Source organism: Salvelinus namaycush, unplaced genomic scaffold, assembly GCF_016432855.1.
Source record: "Salvelinus namaycush isolate Seneca unplaced genomic scaffold, SaNama_1.0 Scaffold320, whole genome shotgun sequence".
Classification (NCBI taxonomy): Eukaryota; Metazoa; Chordata; class Actinopteri; order Salmoniformes; family Salmonidae; genus Salvelinus; species Salvelinus namaycush.
The window spans coordinates 198,875-225,653 of NW_024060120.1; the positions used below are offsets into that span (position 1 = coordinate 198,875).

At 41.7% G+C, this 26,779-nt stretch overlaps 1 protein-coding gene across 1 annotated transcript in view; it reads left to right on the top strand.

Annotated features, from left to right (window-relative positions):
* The window catches only part of LOC120040018 (solute carrier family 12 member 1-like), a 41,677-nt gene that overhangs the window by 13,296 nt on the left and 1,602 nt on the right, over positions 1-26,779 (top strand). The window contains exons 5-25 of the mRNA XM_038985338.1: positions 2,751-2,890; positions 3,099-3,209; positions 8,264-8,375; positions 8,596-8,720; positions 9,645-9,729; positions 9,820-9,983; positions 10,145-10,252; positions 10,574-10,697; positions 10,842-10,943; positions 11,273-11,428; positions 11,649-11,748; positions 11,959-12,070; positions 12,181-12,321; positions 17,037-17,143; positions 17,777-17,859; positions 18,992-19,117; positions 19,725-19,853; positions 24,736-24,847; positions 25,122-25,208; positions 25,715-25,850; positions 26,332-26,399. Coding sequence (XP_038841266.1) covers positions 2,751-2,890; positions 3,099-3,209; positions 8,264-8,375; positions 8,596-8,720; positions 9,645-9,729; positions 9,820-9,983; positions 10,145-10,252; positions 10,574-10,697; positions 10,842-10,943; positions 11,273-11,428; positions 11,649-11,748; positions 11,959-12,070; positions 12,181-12,321; positions 17,037-17,143; positions 17,777-17,859; positions 18,992-19,117; positions 19,725-19,853; positions 24,736-24,847; positions 25,122-25,208; positions 25,715-25,850; positions 26,332-26,399 — 2,428 coding nt within the window. The remainder of the gene's footprint in view (positions 1-2,750; positions 2,891-3,098; positions 3,210-8,263; positions 8,376-8,595; positions 8,721-9,644; positions 9,730-9,819; positions 9,984-10,144; positions 10,253-10,573; positions 10,698-10,841; positions 10,944-11,272; positions 11,429-11,648; positions 11,749-11,958; positions 12,071-12,180; positions 12,322-17,036; positions 17,144-17,776; positions 17,860-18,991; positions 19,118-19,724; positions 19,854-24,735; positions 24,848-25,121; positions 25,209-25,714; positions 25,851-26,331; positions 26,400-26,779) is intronic.

Here is a 26,779-nt window from a genome sequence, read left to right on the forward strand (position 1 = left end):
GTACAAGTATAGGAATGTTATTATCCCCGCTCCCTACCTGCTCTGTGTCCACTGTATGTACAAGTATAGGAATGTTATTATCCCCGCTCCCTACCTGCTCTCTGTCCACTGAATGTACAAGTATAGGAATGTTATTATCCCCGCTCCCTACCTGCTCTGTGTCCACTGCATGTACAAGTATAGGAATGTTATTATCCCCGCTCCCTACCTGCTCTCCGTCCACTGTATGTACAAGTATAGGAATGTTATTATCCCCGCTCCCTACCTGCTCTCTGTCCACTGTATGTACAAGTATAGGAATGTTATTATCCCCGCTCCCTACCTGCTCTCCGTCCACTGTATGTACAAGTATAGGAATGTTATTATCCCCGCTCCCTACCTGCTCTCCCTCCACTGTATGTACAAGTTATTATCCCCGCTCCCTACCTGCTCTCTGTCCACTGTATGTACAAGTATAGGAATGTTATTATCCCCGCTCCCTACCTGCTCTGTGTCCACTGTATGTACAAGTATAGGAATGTTATTATCCCCGCTCCCTACCTGCTCTGTGCCCACTGTATGTACAAGTATAGGAATGTTATTATCCCCGTTTCCTACCTGCTCTCTGTCCACTGTATGTACAAGTATAGGAATGTTATTATCCCCGCTCCCTACCTGCTCTGTGTCCACTGTATGTACAAGTATAGGAATGTTATAATCCCCGCTCCCTACCTGCTCTCCGTCCACTGTATGTACAAGTATAGGAATGTTATTATCCCCGCTCCCTACCTGCTCTCTGTCCACTGTATGTACAAGTATAGGAATGTTATTATCCCCGCTCCCTACCTGCTCTGTGTCCACTGTATGTACAAGTATAGGAATGTTATTATCCACGTTTCCTACCTGCTCTCTGTCCACTGTATGTACAAGTATAGGAATGTTATTATCCCCGCTCCCTACCTGCTCTGTGTCCACTGTATGTACAAGTATAGGAATGTTATAATCCCCGCTCCCTACCTGCTCTCCGTCCACTGTATGTACAAGTATAGGAATGTTATTATCCCCGCTCCCTACCTGCTCTCTGTCCACTGTATGTACAAGTATAGGAATGTTATTATCCCCGCTCCCTACCTGCTCTCTGTCCACTGTATGTACAAGTATAGGAATGTTATTATCCCCGCTCCCTACCTGCTCTGTGTCCACTGTATGTACAAGTATAGGAATGTTATTATCCCCGCTCCCTACCTGCTCTCTGTCCACTGTATGTACAAGTATAGGAATGTTATTATCCCCGCTCCCTACCTGCTCTGTGTCCACTGTATGTACAAGTATAGGAATGTTATTATCCCCGCTCCCTACCTGCTCTCTGTCCACTGTATGTACAAGTATAGGAATGTTATTATCCCCGCTCCCTACCTGCTCTGTGTCCACTGTATGTACAAGTATAGAAATGTTATTATCCCCGCTCTCTACCTGCTCTGTGTCCACTGTATGTACAAGTATAGGAATGTTATTATCCCCGCTCCCTACCTGCTCTGTGTCCACTGTATGTACAAGTATAGGAATGTTATTATCCCCGCTCCCTACCTGCTCTCTGTCCACTGTATGTACAAGTATAGGAATGTTATTATCCCCGCTCCCTACCTGCTCTGTGTCCACTGTATGTACAAGTATAGGAATGTTATTATCCCCGCTCCCTACCTGCTCTGTGTCCACTGTATGTACAAGTATAGGAATGTTATTATCCCCGCTCCCTACCTGCTCTCTGTCCACTGAATGTACAAGTATAGGAATGTTATTATCCCCGCTCCCTACGTGCTCTGTGTCCACTGTATGTACAAGTATAGGAATGTTATTATCCCCGCTCCCTACCTGCTCTCCGTCCACTGTATGTACAAGTATAGGAATGTTATTATCCCCGCTCCCTACCTGCTCTCTGTCCACTGTATGTACAAGTATAGGAATATTATTATCCCCGCTCCCTACCTGCTCTCCGTCCACTGTATGTACAAGTATAGGAATGTTATTATCCCCGCTCCCTACCTGCTCTCCCTCCACTGTATGTACAAGTTATTATCCCCGCTCCCTACCTGCTCTCTGTCCACTGTATGTACAAGTATAGGAATGTTATTATCCCCGCTCCCTACCTGCTCTGTGTCCACTGTATGTACAAGTATAGGAATGTTATTATCCCCGCTCCCTACCTGCTCTGTGTCCACTGTATGTACAAGTATAGGAATGTTATTATTCCCGCTCCCTACCTGCTCTCCGTCCACTGTATGTACAAGTATAGGAATGTTATTATCCCCGCTCCCTACCTGCTCTGTGTCCACTGTATGTACAAGTATAGGAATGTTATTATCCCCGCTCTCTACCTGCTCTGTGTGTCCACTGTATGTACAAGTATAGGAATGTTATTATCCCCGCTCCCTACCTGCTCTCCGTCCACTGTATGTACAAGTATAGGAATGTTATTATCCCCGCTCCCTACCTGCTCTCTGTCCACTGTATGTACAAGTATAGGAATGTTATTATCCCCGCTCCCTACCTGCTCTCTGTCCACTGTATGTACAAGTATAGGAATGTTATTATCCCCGCTCCCTACCTGCTCTGTGTCCACTGTATGTACAAGTATAGGAATGTTATTATCCCCGCTCCCTACCTGCTCTGTGTCCACTGTATGTACAAGTATAGGAATGAAGAATGACTGATTGATTGATTGATTGACTGAATGACTGACTGATTGGCTGATTGACTTAATTGGTTTCCAGGAGGGGCGTACTACCTGATATCACGTAGTCTGGGACCAGAGTTTGGCGGTTCCATTGGTCTCATCTTCGCCTTCGCTAACGCTGTTGCCGTGGCGATGTACGTGGTGGGCTTCGCAGAGACTGTGGTGGACCTACTCAAGGTACGTAACATCTGTGTGTGTGTGTGTGTGTGTGTGTGCGCACGTGTGTGTGTGTGTGTGTGTGTGTGTGTGTGTGTGTGTGTGTGTGTGTGTGTGTGTGTGTGTGTGTGTGTGTGTGTGTCAGATCACTGACTGTGGTCCCTCTCTACCTCTCCCTGTGCATCTCTCTCTCCACCTCTGTCTTCCCCTCCTTCCCTCTCCTCTACAGGAAAACGATGCCATCATGATAGATGAGCTGAATGACATTAGGATCATCGGCTGTATCTCGGTGGTACTGCTGCTGGGGATCTCAGTGGCCGGGATGGAGTGGGAGGCCAAGGTGAGATACTACACTACGCTAAGCAACACTACGCTACATTACATTATACTACACTACATTAAACTACAGTACACTACATTATACAGCACTACATTATACTACATTATATGAGACTATGCTACATTACATTATACTACAATACATTAAACTACAGTACACTACATTATACAACACTACATTATACTACATTATGTGAGACTATGCTACATTACATTATACTACACTACACTACAATAAACAACACTACTCTACATTATACTACATTATATTACACTACATTATACAACACTACGCTACATTATACTAGATTATGCTACACTACGCTACATTACATTACACTACTCTACGCTACATTAGATTATACTACAGTATACTACATTACATTATACTACTCTACGCTAAATTACACTACTCTACGCTACATTACATTATACTACTCTACATTACATTATACTACTCTAAGCTACATTACATTATACTACTCTACGCTACATTATAGTATACTACTCTACGCTACATTACATTATACTACTCTAAGCTACATTACATTATACTACTCTACGCTACATTATAGTATACTACTCTACGCTACATTACATTATACTACTCTACGCTACATTACATTATACTACTCTACACTACATTACATTATACTACTCTACTCTACGATACATTACATTACACTACTCTACATTACATTATACTACTCTACGATACATTACATTATACTACTCCATGCTACATTACATTATACTACTCTACGCTACATTACATTATACTACTCTACGCTACATTACATTATACTACTCTATTCTACGCTACTCTACATTACATTATACTACTCTACTCTACGCTACTCTACATTACATTATACTACTCCATGCTACTCTATGCTACTCTACATTACATTATAATACTCTACATTACATTATACTACTCTACTCTACGCTACTCTACATTACATTATACTACTCCATGCTACTCTATGCTACTCTACATTACATTATACTACTCTACGCTACATTACATTATACTACTCTACGCTACATTACATTATACTACTCTATTCTACGCTACTCTACATTACATTATACTACTCTACGCTACATTACATTATAATACTCTACTCTACATTACATTATACTACTCTATTCTACGCTACTCTACATTACATTATACTACTCTACGCTACATTACATTATAATACTCTACTCTACATTACATTATACTACTCTATTCTACGCTACTCTACATTACATTATACTACTCTACGCTACATTACATTATACTACTCTACTCTACATTACATTATACTACTCTATTCTACGCTACTCTACATTACATTATACTACTCTACGCTACATTACATTATAATACTCTACATTACATTATACTACTCTATTCTACGCTACTCTACATTACATTACACTACTCTACGATACATTACATTATACTACTCTACGCTACATTACATTATACTACTCTACTCTACGCTACGCTACATTACATTATACTACTCTACGATACATTACATTATACTACTCTATGCTACTCTATGCTACTCTACATTACATTATACTACTCTACGATACATTACATTATACTACTCTATGCTACTCTATGCTACTCTACATTACATTATACTACTCTACGATACATTACATTATACTACTCTATGCTACTCTATGCTACTCTACATTACATTATACTACTCTACGCTACATTACATTATACTACTCTACGCTACATTACATTATACTACTCTATGCTACTCTATGCTACTCTACATTACATTATACTACTCTACGCTACATTACATTATACTACGCTACTCTACATTACATTATACTACTCTACGCTACATTACATTATACTACTCCATGCTACTCTATGCTACTCTACATTACATTATACTACTCTACTCTACATTACACTACTCTACGATACATTACATTATACTACTCTACGCTACTCTATGCTACTCTACACTACATTATATTATACTACGCTACGCTACGCTACTCTACGCTACATTACATTATACTACTCTACGCTACATTACATTATACTACTCTACGTTGCATTACATTATACTACTCTACGCTACACTACGCTACATTACATTATACCCCTCTACATTATACTAGATTATGCTACACTACGCTACATTACATTATACTACTCTATGCTACATTACATTATAATACTCTACATTACATTATACTACTCTACTCTACTCTACACTACATTACATTATACTACTCCACGCTACTCTATGCTACTCTACATTACATTATACTACTCTACGCTACATTACATTATACTACTCTACGCTACTCTATGCTACGCTACATTACATTATACTACTCTATTCTACGCTACTCTACATTACACTACTCTACGCTACATTACATTATACTACTCTACTCTACGCTACTCTATGCTACGCTACATTACATTATACTACTCTATTCTACGCTACTCTACATTACACTACTCTACGCTACATTACATTATACTACTCTACTCTACGCTACTCTATGCTACGCTACATTACATTATACTACTCTACTCTACGCTACTCTACATTACACTACTCTACGCTACATTACATTATACTACTCTACGCTACTCTACGCTACATTACATTATACCCCTCTACATTATACTACGCTACTCTACTCTACGCTACATTACATTATACCCCTCTACATTATACTACGCTACTCTACTCTACGCTACATTACATTATACTACTCTACTCTACGCTACATTACATTATACTACTCTACTCTACGCTACATTACATTATACTACTCTACGCTACTCTACGCTACATTACATTATACTACTCTACATTATACTAGATTATGCTACACTACGCTACATTACATTATACTACTCTATGCTACATTACATTATAATACTCTATATTACATTATACTACTCTACTCTACATTACATTATACTACTCTACGCCACATTACATGAAACTACACTACGCTACATTACATTATACTACACTACGCTACGCTACATTATACTACGCTACATTACATTATACTACACTACGCTACATTATACTACACATTATACTACACTATGCTACTCTACTCTACGCTACATTACATTATACTACACTACGCTACATTACATTATACTACACTACGCTACAGTATACTACACTACGCTACATTACATTATACTACACTACGCTACATTACATTATACTACACTACGCTACATTACATTATACTACACTACGCTACATTACATTATACTACATTATACTACACTACGCTACATTACATTATACTACATTATACTACACTACGCTACATTACATTATACTACATTATACTACACTACGCTACATTACATTATACTACATTATACTACACTACGCTACATTACATTATACTACACTACGCTACATTACATTATACTACATTATACTACACTACGCTACATTACATTATACTACACTACGCTACATTACATTATACTACACTACATTACATTATACTACACTACGCTACATTATACTACACTATGCTACTCTACGCTACATTACATTGTACTACACTACATTATACTACACTATGCTACACAACATTATACTACATTGCTACACTCCATTATACTACACTACACAACATTATACCACATTATACTACACTACATTGTACTACATTATACTATGCTACACTATACTACGCTACACTACATTATACTACACTATTCTACATTATACTACACAATATTATACTACACTACTCTACATTATACTACACTATACAACACTACGCTACATTATACTACATTATACTACGCTACTCTAATCTACGCTACAATACATTGTACTACACTACATTATACTCCACTACACTACATTATACTACATTATACTACACTATTCTACATTATACTACACTATACAACATTATACTACACTACGCTACACTATCCTACACTACATTATAATATACTACACTACATTATACTATGCTACACTGCATTATACTACACTACATTATACTACAATACATTATACTACGCTACACTAAGCTACATTATAATACGCTACATTATAATACACTACTCAATGCTACATTATACTACACTGCATGATATAATACACAACACATACACTACACTACATTATACTACACTATGCTACACAACATTATACTACATTGCTACACTCCATTATACTACACTACGCTACACAACATTATACCACATTATATTACACTACATTGTACTACATTATACTATGCTACACTATACTACGCTACACTACATTATACTACACTATTCTACATTATACTACACTATACAATATTATACTACACTACGCTACATTATACTACATTATACTACACTATACAACACTACGCTACATTATACTACACTACGCTACTCTAATCTACGCTACATTACATTGTACTACACTACATTATACTCCACTACACTACATTATACTACATTATACTACACTATTCTACATTATACTACACTATACAACATTATACTACACTATGCTACACTACATTATAATATACTACACTACATTATAATATACTACACTACATTATACTATGCTACACTGCATTATACTACACTACATTATACTACAATACATTATACTACGCTACACTACGCTACATTATAATACGCTACATTATAATACACTACTCAATGCTACATTATACTACACTGCATGATATAATACACAACACATACACTACACTACATTATGCTAGTCTCACTACGTTACACTGCACTTCACTGTACAGCTAGAGACAGATCCACATTCAGTATGGTTCAAATCCCCATGTTTCCATCAGAAAATTCATCAACTGATATCAACTTGACATCTTTCAATTCCATGTCTGATATTGACCGTAACTGAGATCACTATGTGTTCAGTTCCGTATCACAGTCGGTTTCTCCTCTTCAGCTGTTGGAGAGGAATGGTGTGACCTTGTAACTGTCCTCTAGTTTCATATGAAAGCTTTGTAACCCAGACTAACCTGTTGATGTCTCTTCAGGCCCAGGTCGGTCTGCTGATCATCCTCCTGGTAGCCATCGCCAACGTCTTCGTAGGAACCGGCATCCCAGCCTCCACCGACAAGAAGTCCAAAGGATTCTTTAACTATGATGGTGAGGCAACAGAGGTTTCCTTCACATAGATAGAGGAATTCATCAAATACATAACCTTCATGAGTAGAGCCCTGAGTTTGTCCTGCTCAGGTCACATGGTCAGGAGGAGAACATGTCTTTTTCTATACTCTGTCAAATGACACACAGAGACAGAATCACCAGTTTGACACAGAGACACCCTTCTCATCCACATCTATTCTCTTCTCTTTCTCCCCCACAGCCAAAATATTTATGGAGAACTTACCGCCGGACTTCCGAGATGAGACGTTCTTCTCTGTGTTCGCCATCTTCTTCCCTGCTGCCACGGGTATCCTGGCCGGAGCTAACATCTCTGGAGACCTGAAGGTATGAAGGGCAAAAAAAGGACTATTTCACAACCGACCCACTACTGCCTGACCACACAGATCTCAGTTCACTCAGTTCATCCGACTCCAGAGAGATGTGTTCTTGTAGTCATGTTTCTTAACATTATATTATGACATTTCAGATTTTCACAAAGTAGTTTTATAAACTACTGTATATTTCTCTTTAGGGTAGCTTTATAAACTACTGTATATTTCTCTTTAGGGTAGCTTTACTGTAGCACAACTTCTTCCTGTGTGAAGTCATTGGTAACTTGGTAAATTGGAAGCTTGGTAGCTTGGTAAATACAACCCATATTTATGCTTATTTATTTTCCCTTTTGTACTTTAACCATTCGTACATCGTTACAACACTGTATATATACATAATTTGACATTTGTAACGTCTTTATTCTTTTGAAACTTCTGTATGTGTAATGTTTACTGTTAATTTTTATTGTTTATTTCACTTTTGTATATTATCTACCTCACTTGCTTTGGCAATGTTAACATATGTTAAGCCCCTTGAATTGAGAGAGAGAGAGAGAGAGAGAGAGAGAGAGAGAGAGAGAGAGAGAGAGAGAGAGAGAGAGAGAGAGAGAGAGAGAGAGAGAGAGAGAGAGAGAGAGAGAGACAGAGAGACAGAGAGACACAGAGACACAGAGACACAGAGAGACACAGAGAGACACAGAGAGAGACAGAGAGACACAGAGAGACACAGAGAGACACAGAGAGACACAGAGAGACAGAGAGACAGAGGTGGATGGCGAAAGAGAGCGAGAGAAATACTCTTTATTGTGTCTGTGAACAGGCACCTTCACTTTAAACAACAGAGGATAATGATCCCATAGACCCAAACCACTGTTTCCTCCAGCTATCACTTCTGCTGTTGTTAACAATGGTGCCTATATCTCTGGTTCTCCTGCAGGATCCCCAGGATGCTCTCCCTAAAGGAACCCTGCTGGCCATCCTCATCACTGGAGTCACATACCTGGGAGTCGCCCTCTGTGTCTGTAAGGACTGCACGCACGCACGCGCGCACGCACACGCACACACGAAACCCTCCCTAAATGTTGTGTCTGTTCTGTTTTGTAATTGATCAGCTGCCACGGTGGTGCGTGATGCAACAGGAAACATCAACGACACCATTGCCACAGGGATGAACATGTTCTGTAACGGTACCAACACTGCTGCCTGTGAGCAGGGATGGAACTTCTCCTCCTGTGATGTCAACAGCTGCAAGTTTGGCTCCATGAACAACTTCCAGGTACAACAACAACAATGTAACAACAATCAAACAACACAGTTACACATTCAGTACAACAACACAAAAATGGAACTCACTACAACACACAACAAAATAACCACACACACACACACACACACACACAGTGAAACTAAACAGGCCCTGTGTCTCCTCCTCCCCAGGTGATGACCATGGTGTCAGGGTTCGGTCCTCTCATCACAGCAGGAACCTTCTCTGCCACCCTCTCCTCCGCCCTCGCCTCCCTCGTCAGCGCACCCAAAGTCTTCCAGGTCAGTCACTACTACTGTCTATCACCTGTCTGCTCACTTGATCCTCATTCATCAGCTCTGAGGGTTCCAGGTACTACTACAAGGTCTATGATGAGTGAAACAGAGCCCCACCTTGTCACCCGCGGTTCTCTTTTTCATGTTCCTTCTAGCCAGATGACAACAATTATCAAACTATGTTACAATCAGCTAACTCCCACTCCTCCCTCCTCTACCTCTCTCTCTTCCTCCTCCCCCACCTCTTCATCCACCCTTCTCTTCCTGCTCCTCCTCACCTTCTCGCCCCCCCCTCTTCCTCTTCTTCCTCCTCATACCTCCTCTCAGGCTCTGTGTAAAGACAACATCTACACTGCACTGAAGTTCTTCGCCAAGGGACACGGCAAGAACAACGAGCCAATCAGAGGCTACGTTCTGACCTTCATCATCGCTGTCGCCTTCATAATCATCGGTGAGTGAGGTCACTACACACATTTAAGATAAACCACAGTCGCCAATTAGTTTAATATTGGTAATGTCACAAACAACTCAAGTGAATCTCTGTTGTGTGTCGCTGTGTGTGTGTGTGTGTGTGTGTGTGTGTGTGTGTGTGTAGCCGATCTGAACGTCATCGCTCCCATCATCTCCAACTTCTTCCTGGCATCATACGCCCTCATCAACTTCTCCTGCTTCCACGCTTCATACGCTAAGTCCCCAGGTACTCTCTCTCTCTAACTCTCTCTCTCTCTAACTCTCTCTCTCTAACTCTCTGTCTCTCTCTCTCTAACTCTCTCTCTCTCTGTCTCTCTCTAACTCTCTGTCTCTCTCTCTCTCTAACTCTCTGTCTCTCTCTCTCTCTGTCTCTCTCTCTAACTCTCTGTCTCTCTCCCTCTCTCTCTCTCTCTCTCTCTAACTCTCTCTCTCTCTGTCTGTCTCTCTAACTCTCTCTCTCTATCTCTCTCTCTCTCTCTCTCTCTCTCTCTCTCTCTCTCTGTCTCTCTCTCTAACTCTCTAACTGTTGTCTCCTGTGATGTCTCCCCTGTGTAGGCTGGAGGCCAGCGTACAGGTACTACAACATGTGGCTGTCTCTGTTTGGAGCGGTGCTCTGCTGTGGTGTGATGTTTGTCATCAACTGGTGGGCTGCTCTCCTCACCTACGCAATCGAGATCTCCCTCTATGTCTACGTCACCGTCAAGAAGCCAAGTGAGACACAGACATTGATTTGCATCAAGCTGACATTAGAATACATATGAACCAGTCTCACACAAAGAACCAGTGTACATTACCACATGGGAGGCCTGGGCTGGCCAAAAGTAATACTCTGATAAAGGAATGAGTACATAGGGATGACATAAGATGTACATAGCTCCTACATAGCATCTCTAAGTTCAGTGTTAACATCAGTGTGTTCTGTTGTCCTCAGATGTGAACTGGGGCTCGTCCACTCAGGCCGTGACGTTTGTCAGCGCGGTCAACAACGCTCTGTCACTGACCGGAGTAGAGGACCATGTTAAGAACTTCAGGTAAGAGCCAACAGAAGCCACTGGTATTACACCTCTTACTATGCTGATGGATGGCAAGTGGAGGAAAACCTACTCTGTTGATGGTTAGAGGTGAAATTAAAAGAAGGGGACAGGTACAATACTGCTCTGCATTCTAACCTGAAAGTGTAGAATGTTAAGAAGACTAATGATAATGTGATTTAGCTAACTGACTGTTATCCCCCTCCTCAGACCTCAGTGTATGGTGCTGACCGGAGCACCTAAGAACAGACCGGCCCTCCTGGACCTGGCTCACTGTTTCACTAAGAACTACGGACTCTGTCTCACATGTGAAGTCTTTGTGGTAAGAGGACAGACATTTTATTAAAGTCACGAAGTTCTTCATCCTTCAATTCCTCCTTCACACACACAGCGCTATGAGATAATATAATATCCCCTCCTATCTCTCCCCAGGGCCCCAGAACAGAGACATTGACAGATGTGAACGCTGGAATGGAGAAGAACCAGATGTGGCTGAATAAGAGGAAGAGAAAAGCCTTCTATGCTGCGGTGGCCTGTGACTCCTTCAGACAGGGAACTGAGAACCTCCTGCAGGTACACCTCCACATCTACTACCTGGACTTATACTCACCTGTAATAGATACACATATATGGGGTACACCTGGGGTACGACTCTGTGGTAGTTAATGACTGCTGCAGGTACACCTCCACATCTACTACCTGGACTTATAATCACCTGTAATAGATAGACATATATGGGGTACACCTGGGGTACGACTCTGTGGTAGTTAATGACTGCTGTAGGTACAGCTCCACATCTACTACCTGGACTTATAATCACCTGTAATAGATAGACATATATGGGGTACACCTGGGGTACGACTGTGGTAGTTAATGACTGCTGCAGGTACACCTCCACATCTACTACCTGGACTTATAATCACCTGTAATAGATACACATATATGGGGTACACCTGGGGTACGACTCTGTGGTAGTTAATGACTGCTGCAGGTACACCTCCACATCTACTACCTGGACTTATAATCACCTGTAATAGATACACATATATGGGGTACACCTGGGGTACGACTGTGGTAGTTAATGACTGCTGCAGGTACAGTTCCACATCTACTACCTGGACTTATAATCACCTGTAATAGATACACATATATGGGGTACACCTGGGGTACGACTGTGGTAGTTAATGACTGCTGTAGGTACACCTCCACATCTACTACCTGGACTTATAATCACCTGTAATAGATAGACATATATGGGGTACACCTGGGGTACGACTCTGTGGTAGTTAATGACTGCTGCAGGTACACCTCCACATCTACTACCTGGACTTATAATCACCTGTAATAGATAGACATATATGGGGTACACCTGGGGTACGACTCTGTGGTAGTTAATGACTGCTGCAGGTACACCTCCACATCTACTACCTGGACTTATAATCACCTGTAATAGATACACATATATGGGGTACACCTGGGGTACGACTGTGGTAGTTAATGACTGCTGCAGGTACACCTCCACATCTACTACCTGGACTTATAATCACCTGTAATAGATACACATATATGGGTTACACCTGGGGTACGACTCTGTGGTAGTTAATGACTGCTGCAGGAACACCTGGGGTACGACTCTGTGGTAGTTAAGGACTGCTGCAGGAACACCTGGGGTACGACTCTGTGGTAGTTAAGGACTGCTGCAGGAACACCTGGGGTACGACTCTGTGGTAGTTAAGGACTGCTGCAGGAACACCTGGGGTACGACTCTGTGGTAGTTAAGGACTGCTGCAGGAACACCTGGGGTACGACTCTGTGGTAGTTAAGGACTGCTGCAGGAACACCTGGGGTACGACTCTGTGGTAGTTAAGGACTGCTGCAGGAACACCTGGGGTACGACTCTGTGGTAGTTAAGGACTGCTGCAGGAACCTACACATGGATGCATCATTTATAATAGATACACACTTTGATAGGAAGGCTTTCTATACTGCTTTTATTATTGCCTCTTACATGAGTACAATAAATCCATTTATGGAGATATCAAGCCTAATGGTTCGTAGTTAAGAGTCTATTGACACATGTGCATCAATCTAAGCAACATAATAAAAAAATCCCCATCAAAATCCGTCAGTTTAAACTAGAGATATCAGTTTCTGCATGGGCTGCATCTCTATCCACCGCAGGCCTGTCACCCTTCCGCATCTGAGGTGGCAGGTGGCCGAGCTACAGCGGTGTTTGTCAGACCATGAGACGTCCCGAAAATCGGTCTTCTCATGAAAAAGTCTGTAGGATCCGAAGAGCCTACAAACTATGGAAACTACTATGGAAAGCGGAGACTCTCACGAACACGATGGTGTTCTCAGTAACCCTAACCCTAACCCACAAGTGTCACGGGACTCGTCTGAAGGTAACCCATACAAACGGATAGAAGCATGGAGTTAAATATGTGTCCAAAAAAATTACGATATTTCTAATATCTCCTAGATATAGGACAGACAATTCAAAATCTTATTCCTTATGATTTTTTTAAAATGTATTTTTTTGCCATTTATAAATGTGTTATTCAATGCGTTTCTATGGGCTATAGTAGTAAACGCCAAATTCAATATTTTATCTGATCATGTTTAACTTCTACTTTGAGGTTAAAACTGTTTTCTATATAATATGACTATTCAGCTGTTACAACAACATGTCATGGTTCAAAGTTAACTAGACTAGAGGACAGGTTAGATTGGTTGTCTAACATTTTGGGATGAAAGTTACTTCATCTTCACATGTAAGCTACAACAGGCTATGCTAGCTGAGATGAGTGCTAAAGCATAAGAAACAAGAGCAGCGTAGCACGTAGCAGCGTAGCCGCAGCGTAGCAGCGTAGCATTGTAGCACGAAGCACGTAGCACGTAGCAGCAGCGTAGCAGCGTAGCAGCAGCGTAGCAGCAGCGTAGCAGCGTAGCAGCAGCGTAGCAGCGTAGCCCAGTCTTGACTAGTTTTACACAGCTTTTCTCCCTCCCTTCAGTCCAGCCCAGCTCAGCCCAGACAGAACTGGTGTCTTAGTTATTAATGAGGTAGGAAGAGGAGAAGATAGAGTTATGGTCCATTTATGGTTGTCTTTATCACATTGGAACGGAGATAAGACTGTGTAGCGTGGTGTGGGTGGTTAAGAGGAGTGCTAGCTTTAAAGAGAAGCCAGATTAAAGAGAACTATAGTCTATCAGTGATTAACACAATGGTGAATGAGATCCTGCAGACAAATACAATGCCTTCGGAAATTATTCAGACCCCTTGACTATTTCCACATTTTGTTACGTTACAGCCTTATTCTAAAATGGATTAAATAGTTTTTTCCCCTCATCAATCTAGACACAATACCCAATAATGACAAAGCAAAAACAGGTTTTTAGAAATGTTTGCTAATTTATTAAAAATAAACTGAAATATTACATTTAGATAAGTATTCAGACCCTTTACTCAGTACTTTCTTGAAGCCCCTTTGGCAGCGATTACAGCATCGAGTCTTCTTGGGTATGACGCTACAAGCTTGGCACATCTGTATTAGGGGAGTTTCTCCCATTCTTCTCTGCAGATCCTCTCAAACTCTGTCAGGTTGGATGGGGAGCGTTGCTGCACAGCTATTTTCAGATCTCTCCAGAGATGTTCAATTGGCTTCAAGTCCGGGCTCTGGCTGGGCCACTCAGGGACATTCAGAGACTTGTCTCGCAGCCATTCCTGCATTGCCTTGGCTGTGTGCTTAGGGTCTTTTTCCTATTGGAAGGTGAATCTTCACCACAGTCTGAGGTGCTGAGCGCTCTGGAGCAGGTTTTCATCAAGGATCTCTCTGTACTTTGCTCCGTTCATCTTTCCCTCGATCCTGACCAGTCTCCCAGTCCCTGCCGCTGAAAAACATCCCCACAGCATGATGCTGCCACCACTATGCTTCACCGTAGGGATAGTGCCAGGTTTCCTCCAGACGTGACGCTTGGCATTCAGGCCAGAGTTCAATCTTGGTTTCATCAGATCAGAGAATCTTGTTTCTCATTCTCTGAGAGTCTTTAGGTGCCTTTTGGCAAACTCCAAGTGGGCTGTCATGTGCCTTTTACTGAGGAGTGACTTCCGTCTGGCCACTCTACCATAAAGGCCTGATTGGTGGAGTGCTGCAGAGATGGTTGTCCTTCTGGAAGGTTCTCCCATCTCCACAGAGGAACTCTAGAGCTCTGGCAGAGTGACCATCGGGTTCTTGGTAACCTCCCTGACCAAGGCCCTTCTCCCCGATTGATCAGTTTGGCCGGGCGGACAGCTCTAGGAAGAGTGTTGGTGGTTCCAAACTTCTTCCATTTAAAAATGATGGAGGCCACTGTTTTCTTGGGGACCTTCAATGCTGCAGAAATGTTGGTAACCTTTCCCAGATCTGTGCCTCGACACAATCCTGTCTCGGAGCTCTACAGACAATTCCTTCGACCTCATGGCTTGGTTTTTACTCTGAAAGGCACTGCCATCTGTGGGACCTTATATAGACAGATGTGTGCCTTTCCAAATCATGTCCAATCAATGTAATTTACCACAGTTGGACACCAATCAAGTTGTAAAAACATCTCACGGATGATCAATGGAAACAGGATGCACCTGAGCTCAATTTCGAGTCTCATAGCAAAGGGTCTGAACACTTATGTAAATAAGGTATTTCTGTTTTTTACATTTTAATACATTCGCAAATGTTTCTAAAAACCTGTTTTCGCGCTGTCATTATGGGAAACTCTGTGTAGATTGCTGAGGATTTTTTATTTATTTAATCCATTTTAGAATAAGGCTGTAACGTAACAAAATGTGGAAAAAGTCAAGGGGTTGGAATACTTTCCGAAGGCACTGTACCTCTTCAGAGATCAGGAAGGTTAATCAGGCTGTGAAACTAAGAACTTGATAGTATGGTTTACTAGGCTATTCTCAACTTCTGTGTTTTGGAATGTACTTTTCATTATTAAAAGACTGTGATTGCTGGAAAGTGGAAACACTTAATTTTTTTGGAAGAAGGTTTCAAACCTTTCTGAGTGGGATGCGGTCTTGGAGTCAAATACATATCATGTGAAATACTTCCAAACGCGACCTTGATTTAAGTTGACCAGCATGCAGGGTGGGAGAAGTTTGCAGTTTGGAGATTATTCCATTGGGTTTATTGTACCAGGCAGGAAAGCTATAAGTATTTTCCATGTTTTTGTCCCAGGTCTGCTTGAATGCAGGTAGTGTAAGTCTTTCAGGATCAGCCTGTGTGCTATAACCTGTTGTCCCTCTGTCCTAGGCATCAGGTCTGGGTCGTCTGAAACCCAACATTCTGATGATGGGCTTCAAGAAGGACTGGAGGACAGCAGACACAGCCGGCGTACAGAGCTATGTAGGAGTACTGCAGTAAGTCACACTCATACACAGAGTGGAACACCTGCTCTTTCCATGACAGACTGACCAGGTGAATCCAGGTGAAAGCTATGATCTCTTATTGATGTCACCTTTTAAATCCACTTCAATCAGTGTAGATGAAGAGGAGAAGACACGTTAAAGAAGGATTTTTAAGCCTTGAGACAATTCAGACATGGATTGTGTGTGTGTTCCATTCAGAGGGAGAATGGTCAAGACAAAACATTTAAGTGCCTTTGAACAAGGTATGGTGGTAGGTGCCAGGCGCACCGGTTTGTGTCAAGAACTGCAACACTGCTGGGTTTTTAACACTCAACAGTTTCCCGTGTGTATCAAGAATGGTCCACCACCCAAAGGACATCCAGCCAACTTGACACAACTGTGGAAAGCATTAGAGTCAACACGGGCCAGCATCCCTGTGGAACATTTTCGACACCTTGCAGAGTCCATGCACCAACGAATTGAGGCTGTTCTGAGGGCAAAAGGGGGGAGGTGTAATTCAATGTTAGGAAGGTGTTCCTAACGTTTGGTATACTCAGTGTACACACACACACACAAAATAAGCCATGATAAGTGCTAACTGTGTGTTATTAAAGTGTGTGTCCTGTGCCGGGTGTGTGTTTTTAGCGATGCATTTGACTTTGAGTACGGAACCGTGGTACTAAGGATGAACCAGGGACTGGACATCTCACACATCATAAAGGCTCAGGGTGAGTATACACACACACACACACACACACACACACACACACACACACACACACACACACACACACACACACACACACACACACACACACACACACACACACACACACCAATGTATAAAACAGAAGCAGTCAGAATACTCCAGCCTCGGGGCCTGTGATATAAATAGAGCTGTTATATGGATATAGTACTGGTTAAAGTACACCCACTTTGTCAGAAAAACACCACAAGTCATCTCCTCATGGTTTGTTGTGTGGCTGTTTCCATATAACAACCCCAATCATACAATGACTATTGATAACATTGACAACATTGATCAAGTTGATAAGGAGAGCTCTTTGGTCCATAGATCAGAGGAAGTAGATGAAGGTCACTTCTAATCAGCTCCTAGCAATAACATCTACTGAATAAGCTGTTACCAACAGAGCCACTGCAGGGCTATGGGCCCTAGTCAGAAGTAGTGCACTATATAGGGAATAGAGTGCCATTTGAGACACTCCCCAGGAGTCATAGATACACTAATCTAGTAGTTACTCCTGTCCTGGAGAGATACAGGGTTTGCTGGCTTTAGTTCCAGCCCAGAACTAACACACCTTATTCAACCACTCCAGGGATTGAGGATTAGTTGATTAGTTGATGGATGTGTTAGTGCAGGGTTAGAACAAACATGTGGGCTACCGAGTGGCGCAGTGGTCTAAGGCACTGCATCGCAGTGCTTGAGGCGTCACTACAGACACCCGGGTTCAAATCCAGGCTGTATCATAACCGGCCGTGATTGGGATTCCCATAGGGCGGCGCACAATTGGCCCAGCGTTATCTGGCTTTTGCCGGTGTAGGCCGTCATTATAATTAAGAATTTGTTCTTAACTGACTTGCCTAGTTAAATAAAGGTTAAATTAATTATAATTATATTATATATTTTTGTGGTGGTCCCCCAGGAGAGGTTTGAGACACAGTGGTCTAATGTGATGGGTCGTATTCACTAGGGACAACCCAGGAGAAAATGGACTGAAACAGGGAGGGACGAGCTAAACTTCATTTTGGTTTTCCATCGCAAAACGTTTTGCTATGGCTAAGATGTGCACTAATGATGAGTAGAACCCTGTTGTAACGTGTCTCTCTACCGCCCCCCAGAGGAGATGGAGAGAGAGGCCCAGGAGCAGAAGGATCTGGAGAAAGAAGAGCTGGCTGAAGAGAATAAGGGGAAATCCATCTTCAGGAAGTCACGGAACTTATCTACACAAGGCCTCACTTCGAGAGGTACCAGATCACGCACGCACGCACGCACGCACACACAGAGACACAGAGAGAGAACCGTCCTGTCACAATCACAATACAATCTAATCAGTTGTTCTCTCTAAAGGTGTAATCCAATAACACACTCACTGTCCTTCTGGCCTCTGGAACAAAGAGTACAGTTCTTCAGCCGTGGAGCATTTAAACCTATTGCTGTTACAGACATCACAACCTGGCAGCCTCTACATCTCCCTGTCACACTTCTGTTTCTGTCAGACACACACACACACAGAGGGAGTGAAAAAGAGAGGGAGAGATAAGAGACATACAGAGAGAAAGAGAGATAAGAGAGGGAGACAGAGAGAGAGAGAAACAGACAGAGAGAGAGAGAGAGAGAGAGAGAGAGAGAGAGAGAGAGAGAGAGAGAGAGAGAGAGAGCGAGAGAGCGAGAGAGCGAGAGAGCGAGAGAGAGAGAGAGAGAAAAACAGACAGAGAGAGAGAGAGAGAGAGAGAGAGGCACAGAGAGATGGATGAAATGATCACAGGAACTGAGCATACTTGGTTGTAAATGACTATTACTGTATTATTAAACACATTGCTAATGTGTTCTCTTTTCTTTTCTCTCCCCCAGCATCAGTGACGACCCCCCAGTCTCCCCAAGTAGTGGTGGTGAATGAAAGGCTGGTGTCCACCAGCACTCAGTTCCAGAGGAAACAGGGCAAAGGAACCATCGATGTCTGGTGGATGTTTGATGACGGAGGTAGGAGCCCTCTCTTTACACATCACACAACGATGACACATTATAGACCACAGCATGTCTATATCACTCTTCATTATAGACCTCAGCATGTCTATATCACTCTTCATTATAGACAACAGCATGTCTATATCACTCTCTTCATTATAGACCACAGCATGTCTATATCACTCTTCATTATAGACCACAGCATGTCTATATCACTCTTCATTATAGATCCGAAGCATGTCTATATCACTCTTCATTATAGACCACAGCATGTCTATATCACTCTTTATTATAGACCACAGCATGTCTATATCACTCTTTATTATAGACCCCAGCATGTCTATATCACTCTTCATTATAGACCACAGCATGTCTATATCACTCTTCATTATAGACCCCAGCATGTCTATATCACTCTTCATTATAGACCCCAGCATGTCTATATCACTCTTCATTATAGACCCCAGCATGTCTATATCACTCTTCATTATAGACCCCAGCATGTCTATATCACTCTCTTCATTATAGACCACAGCATGTCTATATCAGTCTTCATTATAGACCACAGCATGTCTATATCACTCTTCATTATAGATCCGAAGCATGTCTATATCACTCTTCATTATAGACCACAGCATGTCTATATCACTCTTCATTATAGACCACAGCATGTCTATATCACTCTTCATTATAGATCCGAAGCATGTCTATATCACTCTTCATTATAGACCACAGCATGTCTATATCACTCTTCATTATAGACCACAGCATGTCTATATCACTCTTCATTATAGACCCCAGCATGTCCATATCACTCTCTTCATTATAGACCACAGCATGTCTATATCACTCTTCATTATAGACCCCAGCATGTCTATATCACTCTTCATTATAGACCACAGCATGTCTATATCACTCTTCATTATAGACCCCAGCATGTCCATATCACTCTCTTCATTATAGACCACAGCATGTCTATATCACTCTTCATTATAGACCACAGCATGTCTATATCACTCTTTATTATAGACCACAGCATGTCATATCACTCTTCATTATAGACCACAGCATGTCTATATCACTCTCTTCATTATAGACCACAGCATGTCTATATCACTCTCTTCATTATAGACCACAGCATGTCTACATCACCCTCTTCATTATAGACCACAGCATGTCTATATCACTCTTCATTATAGACCACAGCATGTCCATATCACTCTCTTCATTATAGACCACAGCGTGTCTATATCACTCTCTTCATTATAGACCACAGCATGTCTATATCACTCTTTATTATAGACCACAGCATGTCATATCACTCTTCATTATAGACCACAGCATGTCTATATCACTCTCTTCATTATAGACCACAGCATGTCTATATCACTCTCTTCATTATAGACCACAGCATGTCTACATCACTCTTCATTATAGACCACAGCATGTCCATATCACTCTTCATTATAGACCACAGCATGTCTACATCACTCTTCATTATAGACCACAGCATGTCTATATCACTCTCTTCATTATAGATTCCAGCATGTCTATATCACTCTTCATTATAGACCACAGCATGTCTATATCACTCTGCATTATAGACCACAGCATGTCTATATCACTCTTCATTATAGACCCCAGCATGTCTATATCACTCTTCATTATAGACCACAGCATGTCTATATCACACTCTTCATTATAGACCCCAGCATGTCCATATCACTCTTCATTATAGACCACAGCATGTCTATATCAGTCTTCATTATAGACCTCAGCATGTCTATATCACTCTTCATTATAGACCACAGCATGTCTATATCACTCTTCATTATAGACCCCAGCATGTCTATATCACTCTTCATTATAGACCACAGCATGTCTATATCACTCTCTTCATTATAGACCACAGCATGTCTATATCACTCTCTTCATTATAGACCACAGCATGTCCATATCACCCTCTTCATTTAGACCACAGCATGTCTATATCACTCTTCATTATAGACCACAGCATGTCCATATCACTCTCTTCATTATAGACCACAGCGTGTCTATATCACTCTCTTCATTATAGACCACAGCATGTCTATATCACTCTCTTCATTATAGACCACAGCATGTCCATATCACCCTCTTCATTATAGACCACAGCATGTCTATATCACTCTTCATTATAGACCACAGCATGTCTATATCATTCTCTTTATTATAGACCACAGCATGTCTATATCACTCTCTTCATTATAGACCACAGCATGTCTATATCACTCTTTATTATAGACCACACATGTCTATATCATTCTCTTTATTATAGACCACAGCATGTCCATATCACTCTCTTCATTATAGACCACAGCATGTCTATATCACTCTCTTCATTATAGACCACAGCATGTCTATATCACTCTCTACATTATAGACCCCAGCATGTCTATATCACTCTTCATTATAGACCCCAGCATGTCTATATCACTCTTCATTATAGACCACAGCATGTCTATATCACTCTTCATTATAGACCACAGCATGTCTATATCACTCTTTATTATAGACCACAGCATGTCTATATCACTCTTCATTATAGACCACAGCATGTCTATATCACTCTTCATTATAGACCACAGCATGTCTATATCACTCTTCATTATAGACCCCGGCATGTCTATATCACTCTTCATTATAGACCCCAGCATGTCTATATCACACTCTTCATTATAGACCACACATGTCTATATCACTCTCTTCATTATAGACCACATCATGTCTATATCACTCTTTATTATAGACCACAGCATGTCTATATCACTCTCTTCATTATAGTCCACAGCATGTCTACATCACTCTTCATTATAGACCACAGCATGTCCATATCACTCTTCATTATAGACCACAGCATGTCTATATCACTCTCTTCATTATAGACCACAGCATGTCTATATCACTCTTTATTATAGACCACAGCATGTCTATATCACTCTTCATTATAGACCACAGCATGTCTATATCACTCTTTATTATAGACCACAGCATGTCTATATCACTCTTCATTATAGACCCCAGCATGTCTATATCACACTCTTCATTATAGACCACACATGTCTATATCACTCTCTTCATTATAGACCACAGCATGTCTATATCACTCTTCATTATAGACCACAGCATGTCTATATCACTCTCTTCATTATAGACCACACATGTCTATATCACTCTCTTCATTATAGACCACAGCATGTCTATATCACTCTCTTCATTATAGACCATAGCATGTCCATATCACTCTCTTCATTATAGACCACAGCATGTCCATATCACTCTCTTCATTATAGACCACAGCATGTCTATATCACTCTCTTCATTATAGACCACAGCATATCTATATCACTCTCTTCATTATAGACCATAGCATGTCCATATCACTCTCTTCATTATAGACCACAGCATGTCCATATCACTCTCTTCATTATAGACCACAGCATGTCTATATCACTCTCTTCATTATAGACCATAGCATGTCCACATCACTCTTCGTTATAGACCACAGCATGTCCATATCACTCTCTTCATTATAGACCACAGCATGTCTATATCACTCTCTTCATTATAGACCACAGCATGTCTATATCACTCTTCATTATAGACCACAGCATGTCTATATCACTCTCTTCATTATAGACCATAGCATGTCCATATCACTCTCTTCATTATAGACCATAGCATGTCCATATCACTCTTCGTTATAGACCACAGCATGTCCATATCACTCTCTTCATTATAGACCATAGCATGTCTATATCACTCTCTTCACATAATAGGCTTATAGAATGAAATAGCTAACGTAAACTCGTACATCGCCTTGGTCCGTACAATTGCCCTTATTTTAGCGCCCCAAAAACGTAATACTTCCAGATCAACTGTAATGTCAATACCATTGTAAAGCACAATTTCTCCCCTTTCCAACATTATCAATTACATGACCTAAACGCTGCCTGTTTCTGCATAATTCAAGCAGGCAATGAGCCCCGTCGGGTCTTTTTTTTAAATGGCGGGTGGGGAAGCGAAACTAATGCGTGATAGTGAGAAGGAGAGATGTTGTGTGGGAAAATTGCTTTTTTTCACTCGATCTGTCCAACTTATCACCTTATCGCCTCTAAAATGTAAATAAAACACTATAAAGAGTTTATATAATGTGTCATTACATACCTATTTGAAGGTTTGTGTCGAATTTGAATCGGGTTTTTAGGGCGGTGCTAAAGTGATCTTAGAAGTAAACAGCGGCTTTGAGAATGATGATCGCATGCAATGATGACGCAAAAAAGGACTAGGTATCCCCCCCTTACTAGGTATCCCCCCCCCCCCCTCATTTCTTGTTTTTAAACGATGAGAGAAGTACTACACCTGGTGGAGAGAGATTGTAAGACAGAAATAGTTGCTTTATGCGTGCTGTACGTTACGACATGACACGTCACGATGTAACGGAGGGTCCGTTTTTTCTACTTTTCTCTAATACTATAGAGCCATTACCATGTCGATCAACGCTTGAATAGAAACGTAGTTCACACCCCCGATTTTGAAGTCAACACAGTCGCTACAGTCCCATTAGTTTTCTTTGTAGCCTCGTTTGAATGTTGCGGTTGCGCACATTTGTACGGAATGGGGTGAGTTTACGTTACCTACCTCCCTCCCTCACGCTCTCTCTTTCTCTGCCTGTCTCTCTGTCTGTGTATCTCTCTCACTTTATGTCTGTCTGTATCTCTCTCACTGTCTCTCTCTCTCACTCACTCACTCACTGTCTCTCTCACTCTCTCACTGTCTCTCTCTCTCTCACTCACACACTCTGTCTCTCTCTCTCTCTCACGGTCTCTCTCTCTCTGTCTGTGTGTCTGTGTGTCAGGTCTAACCCTTCTGCTGCCCTACATCCTGACCACCCGTAAGAAGTTCAAGGACTGTAAGATGAGGATCTTCATCGCTGGCCAGCCGGGACGTGTCGAGCAGGACAGACATGAGTACGTATGATCAATTTCAATCATTTATGAATAGAGGAAGATCCGTAATACAGTCTAATCATCAACAACGACTAGCCTGGTCCCAGATCTGTTTGTACTTGTCACTAATCCATTGCTGCCATGGTCATGCCACACATTACAATTCCATCAGGAGATGGCAAGAGAGCAGAAACAGACTGGCTAAACAATCACATCTTTGGAAATAAGACATGTTATATCGCAGCGCATAGCAGTGGTGATCAGTGTGTGACTCTCTGTGTGTCTGTGTTTATAGGATGAAGTCTCTGCTGGAGAAGTTCAGGATCAAATATGCAGACATCTACGTCATCGACGACATCACCCAAAACCCCAACTCTAACAGGTAATATACACACACACACACACACACACACACACAGAGACAACCTTGGGGAGATGTAATTGCTCACACACACACACTGTCGCTCACATGCTGTGGTGGGAGAGATTCCAGACATTCTGTACCTTAGCCGTGAGGTCACTCTCAGCTGACCAACCACACGTCAGGGATGTGATCAGCAGTCAGCCGAAAGCAACACCAGTCAGGAAATGGATAAAGGCTCTATTATAGTGAGATAGTTAATGACTATATAAAACAGACGCACAACTTTGTCTCATTCAGTATTTACACAAGAAAAGACAACTCAGATGAATGAATACATCATGACTAATCATCCCCAGCTTCAAACTGCTCCATCTCTGGTGTCAGAGTAGTCGATTTCATTCTGGGTGCCAAGATGAATGATAACATGCACAAGTAAAATATAATACTCCTGATATCTGAAGTCATAGGATCAGTGATTAATACCTGATTAATCCAGCTAACTCCCGTCTGTGTTCGTCCCCCAGCTGGAAGATGTTTGAGGACATGATCGAGCCGTTCCGTCTTCACGAGGGGTCAAAGAGCACCACTCTGGCCGAGGCTCTGAGGAAAGACAACCCCTGGAAGATCTCTGACGCCGAGCTGGACACCTTCGAGGAAAAGGTGGAGTCTAGAGACAGACCAGTGACTGCTCACCATAGAGACTTGTAGAGACAGACCAGTGCTCACCACAGAGACCAATAACTTCTACTGATTAACAACCACATACTGTGCTCATTGCAGTACAACATGAATGAACATGCTCAACCAGTGCTTGACTTGGGCAGCTCACCGGGGCTGAGTACCAGCACCTCAAATGTTCTTATAGAATATGAGCTCAAAAGTATTGTGGAGCTCCTGCACCTAAATACAAACAGTCCCTGCACCCTAAATGAGTACCGGAACCTTTTTCAGTCCAAGTCAAGCACTGTGCTCAACTCTATCTTCTTGTAGTAGAATGTAATGTATTCATCTGGACAATAGAATCCAACAGTCCCATGATGCAGTAGCAACAGAAGTAGACAGCTGTGTTTTCACTGAAGCCTTACATGGTTGTCATACCAACCATGTGACCCGCCACCTCTTTGTGTCCTCTCCCCTGCAGACCAACCTCCAGGTCAGGCTGAATGAACTACTGCAGGAGAACTCCCGAGCTGCCAACCTCATCATAGTGTAAGTACAATATACTGTAGAGATTTTCCTGGTCAGGTCACCATGTGTTCAGGAAAAACTCTAGGCCCTAATTATGGGGTGGCAGCGTAGCCTAGTGTTTAGAGTGTTGGACTAGTAACCGAAAGGTTGCAAGTTCAAATCCCTGAGCTGACAAGGTACAAATCTGTCGTTCTGCCCCTGAACAAGGCAGTTAACCCACTGTTCCTAGGCCGTCATTGAAAATAAGAATTTGTTCTTAACTGACTTGCCTAGTTAAATAAAGGTAAAATAATTTCTTTATAAGAGACACCAACAAGAGCCATATCATCATCTATCAATCTGTCTGTAAAAAATACATAAATATGATAGTCCAATGCGTCACAAAACTATGAAGTTAACTG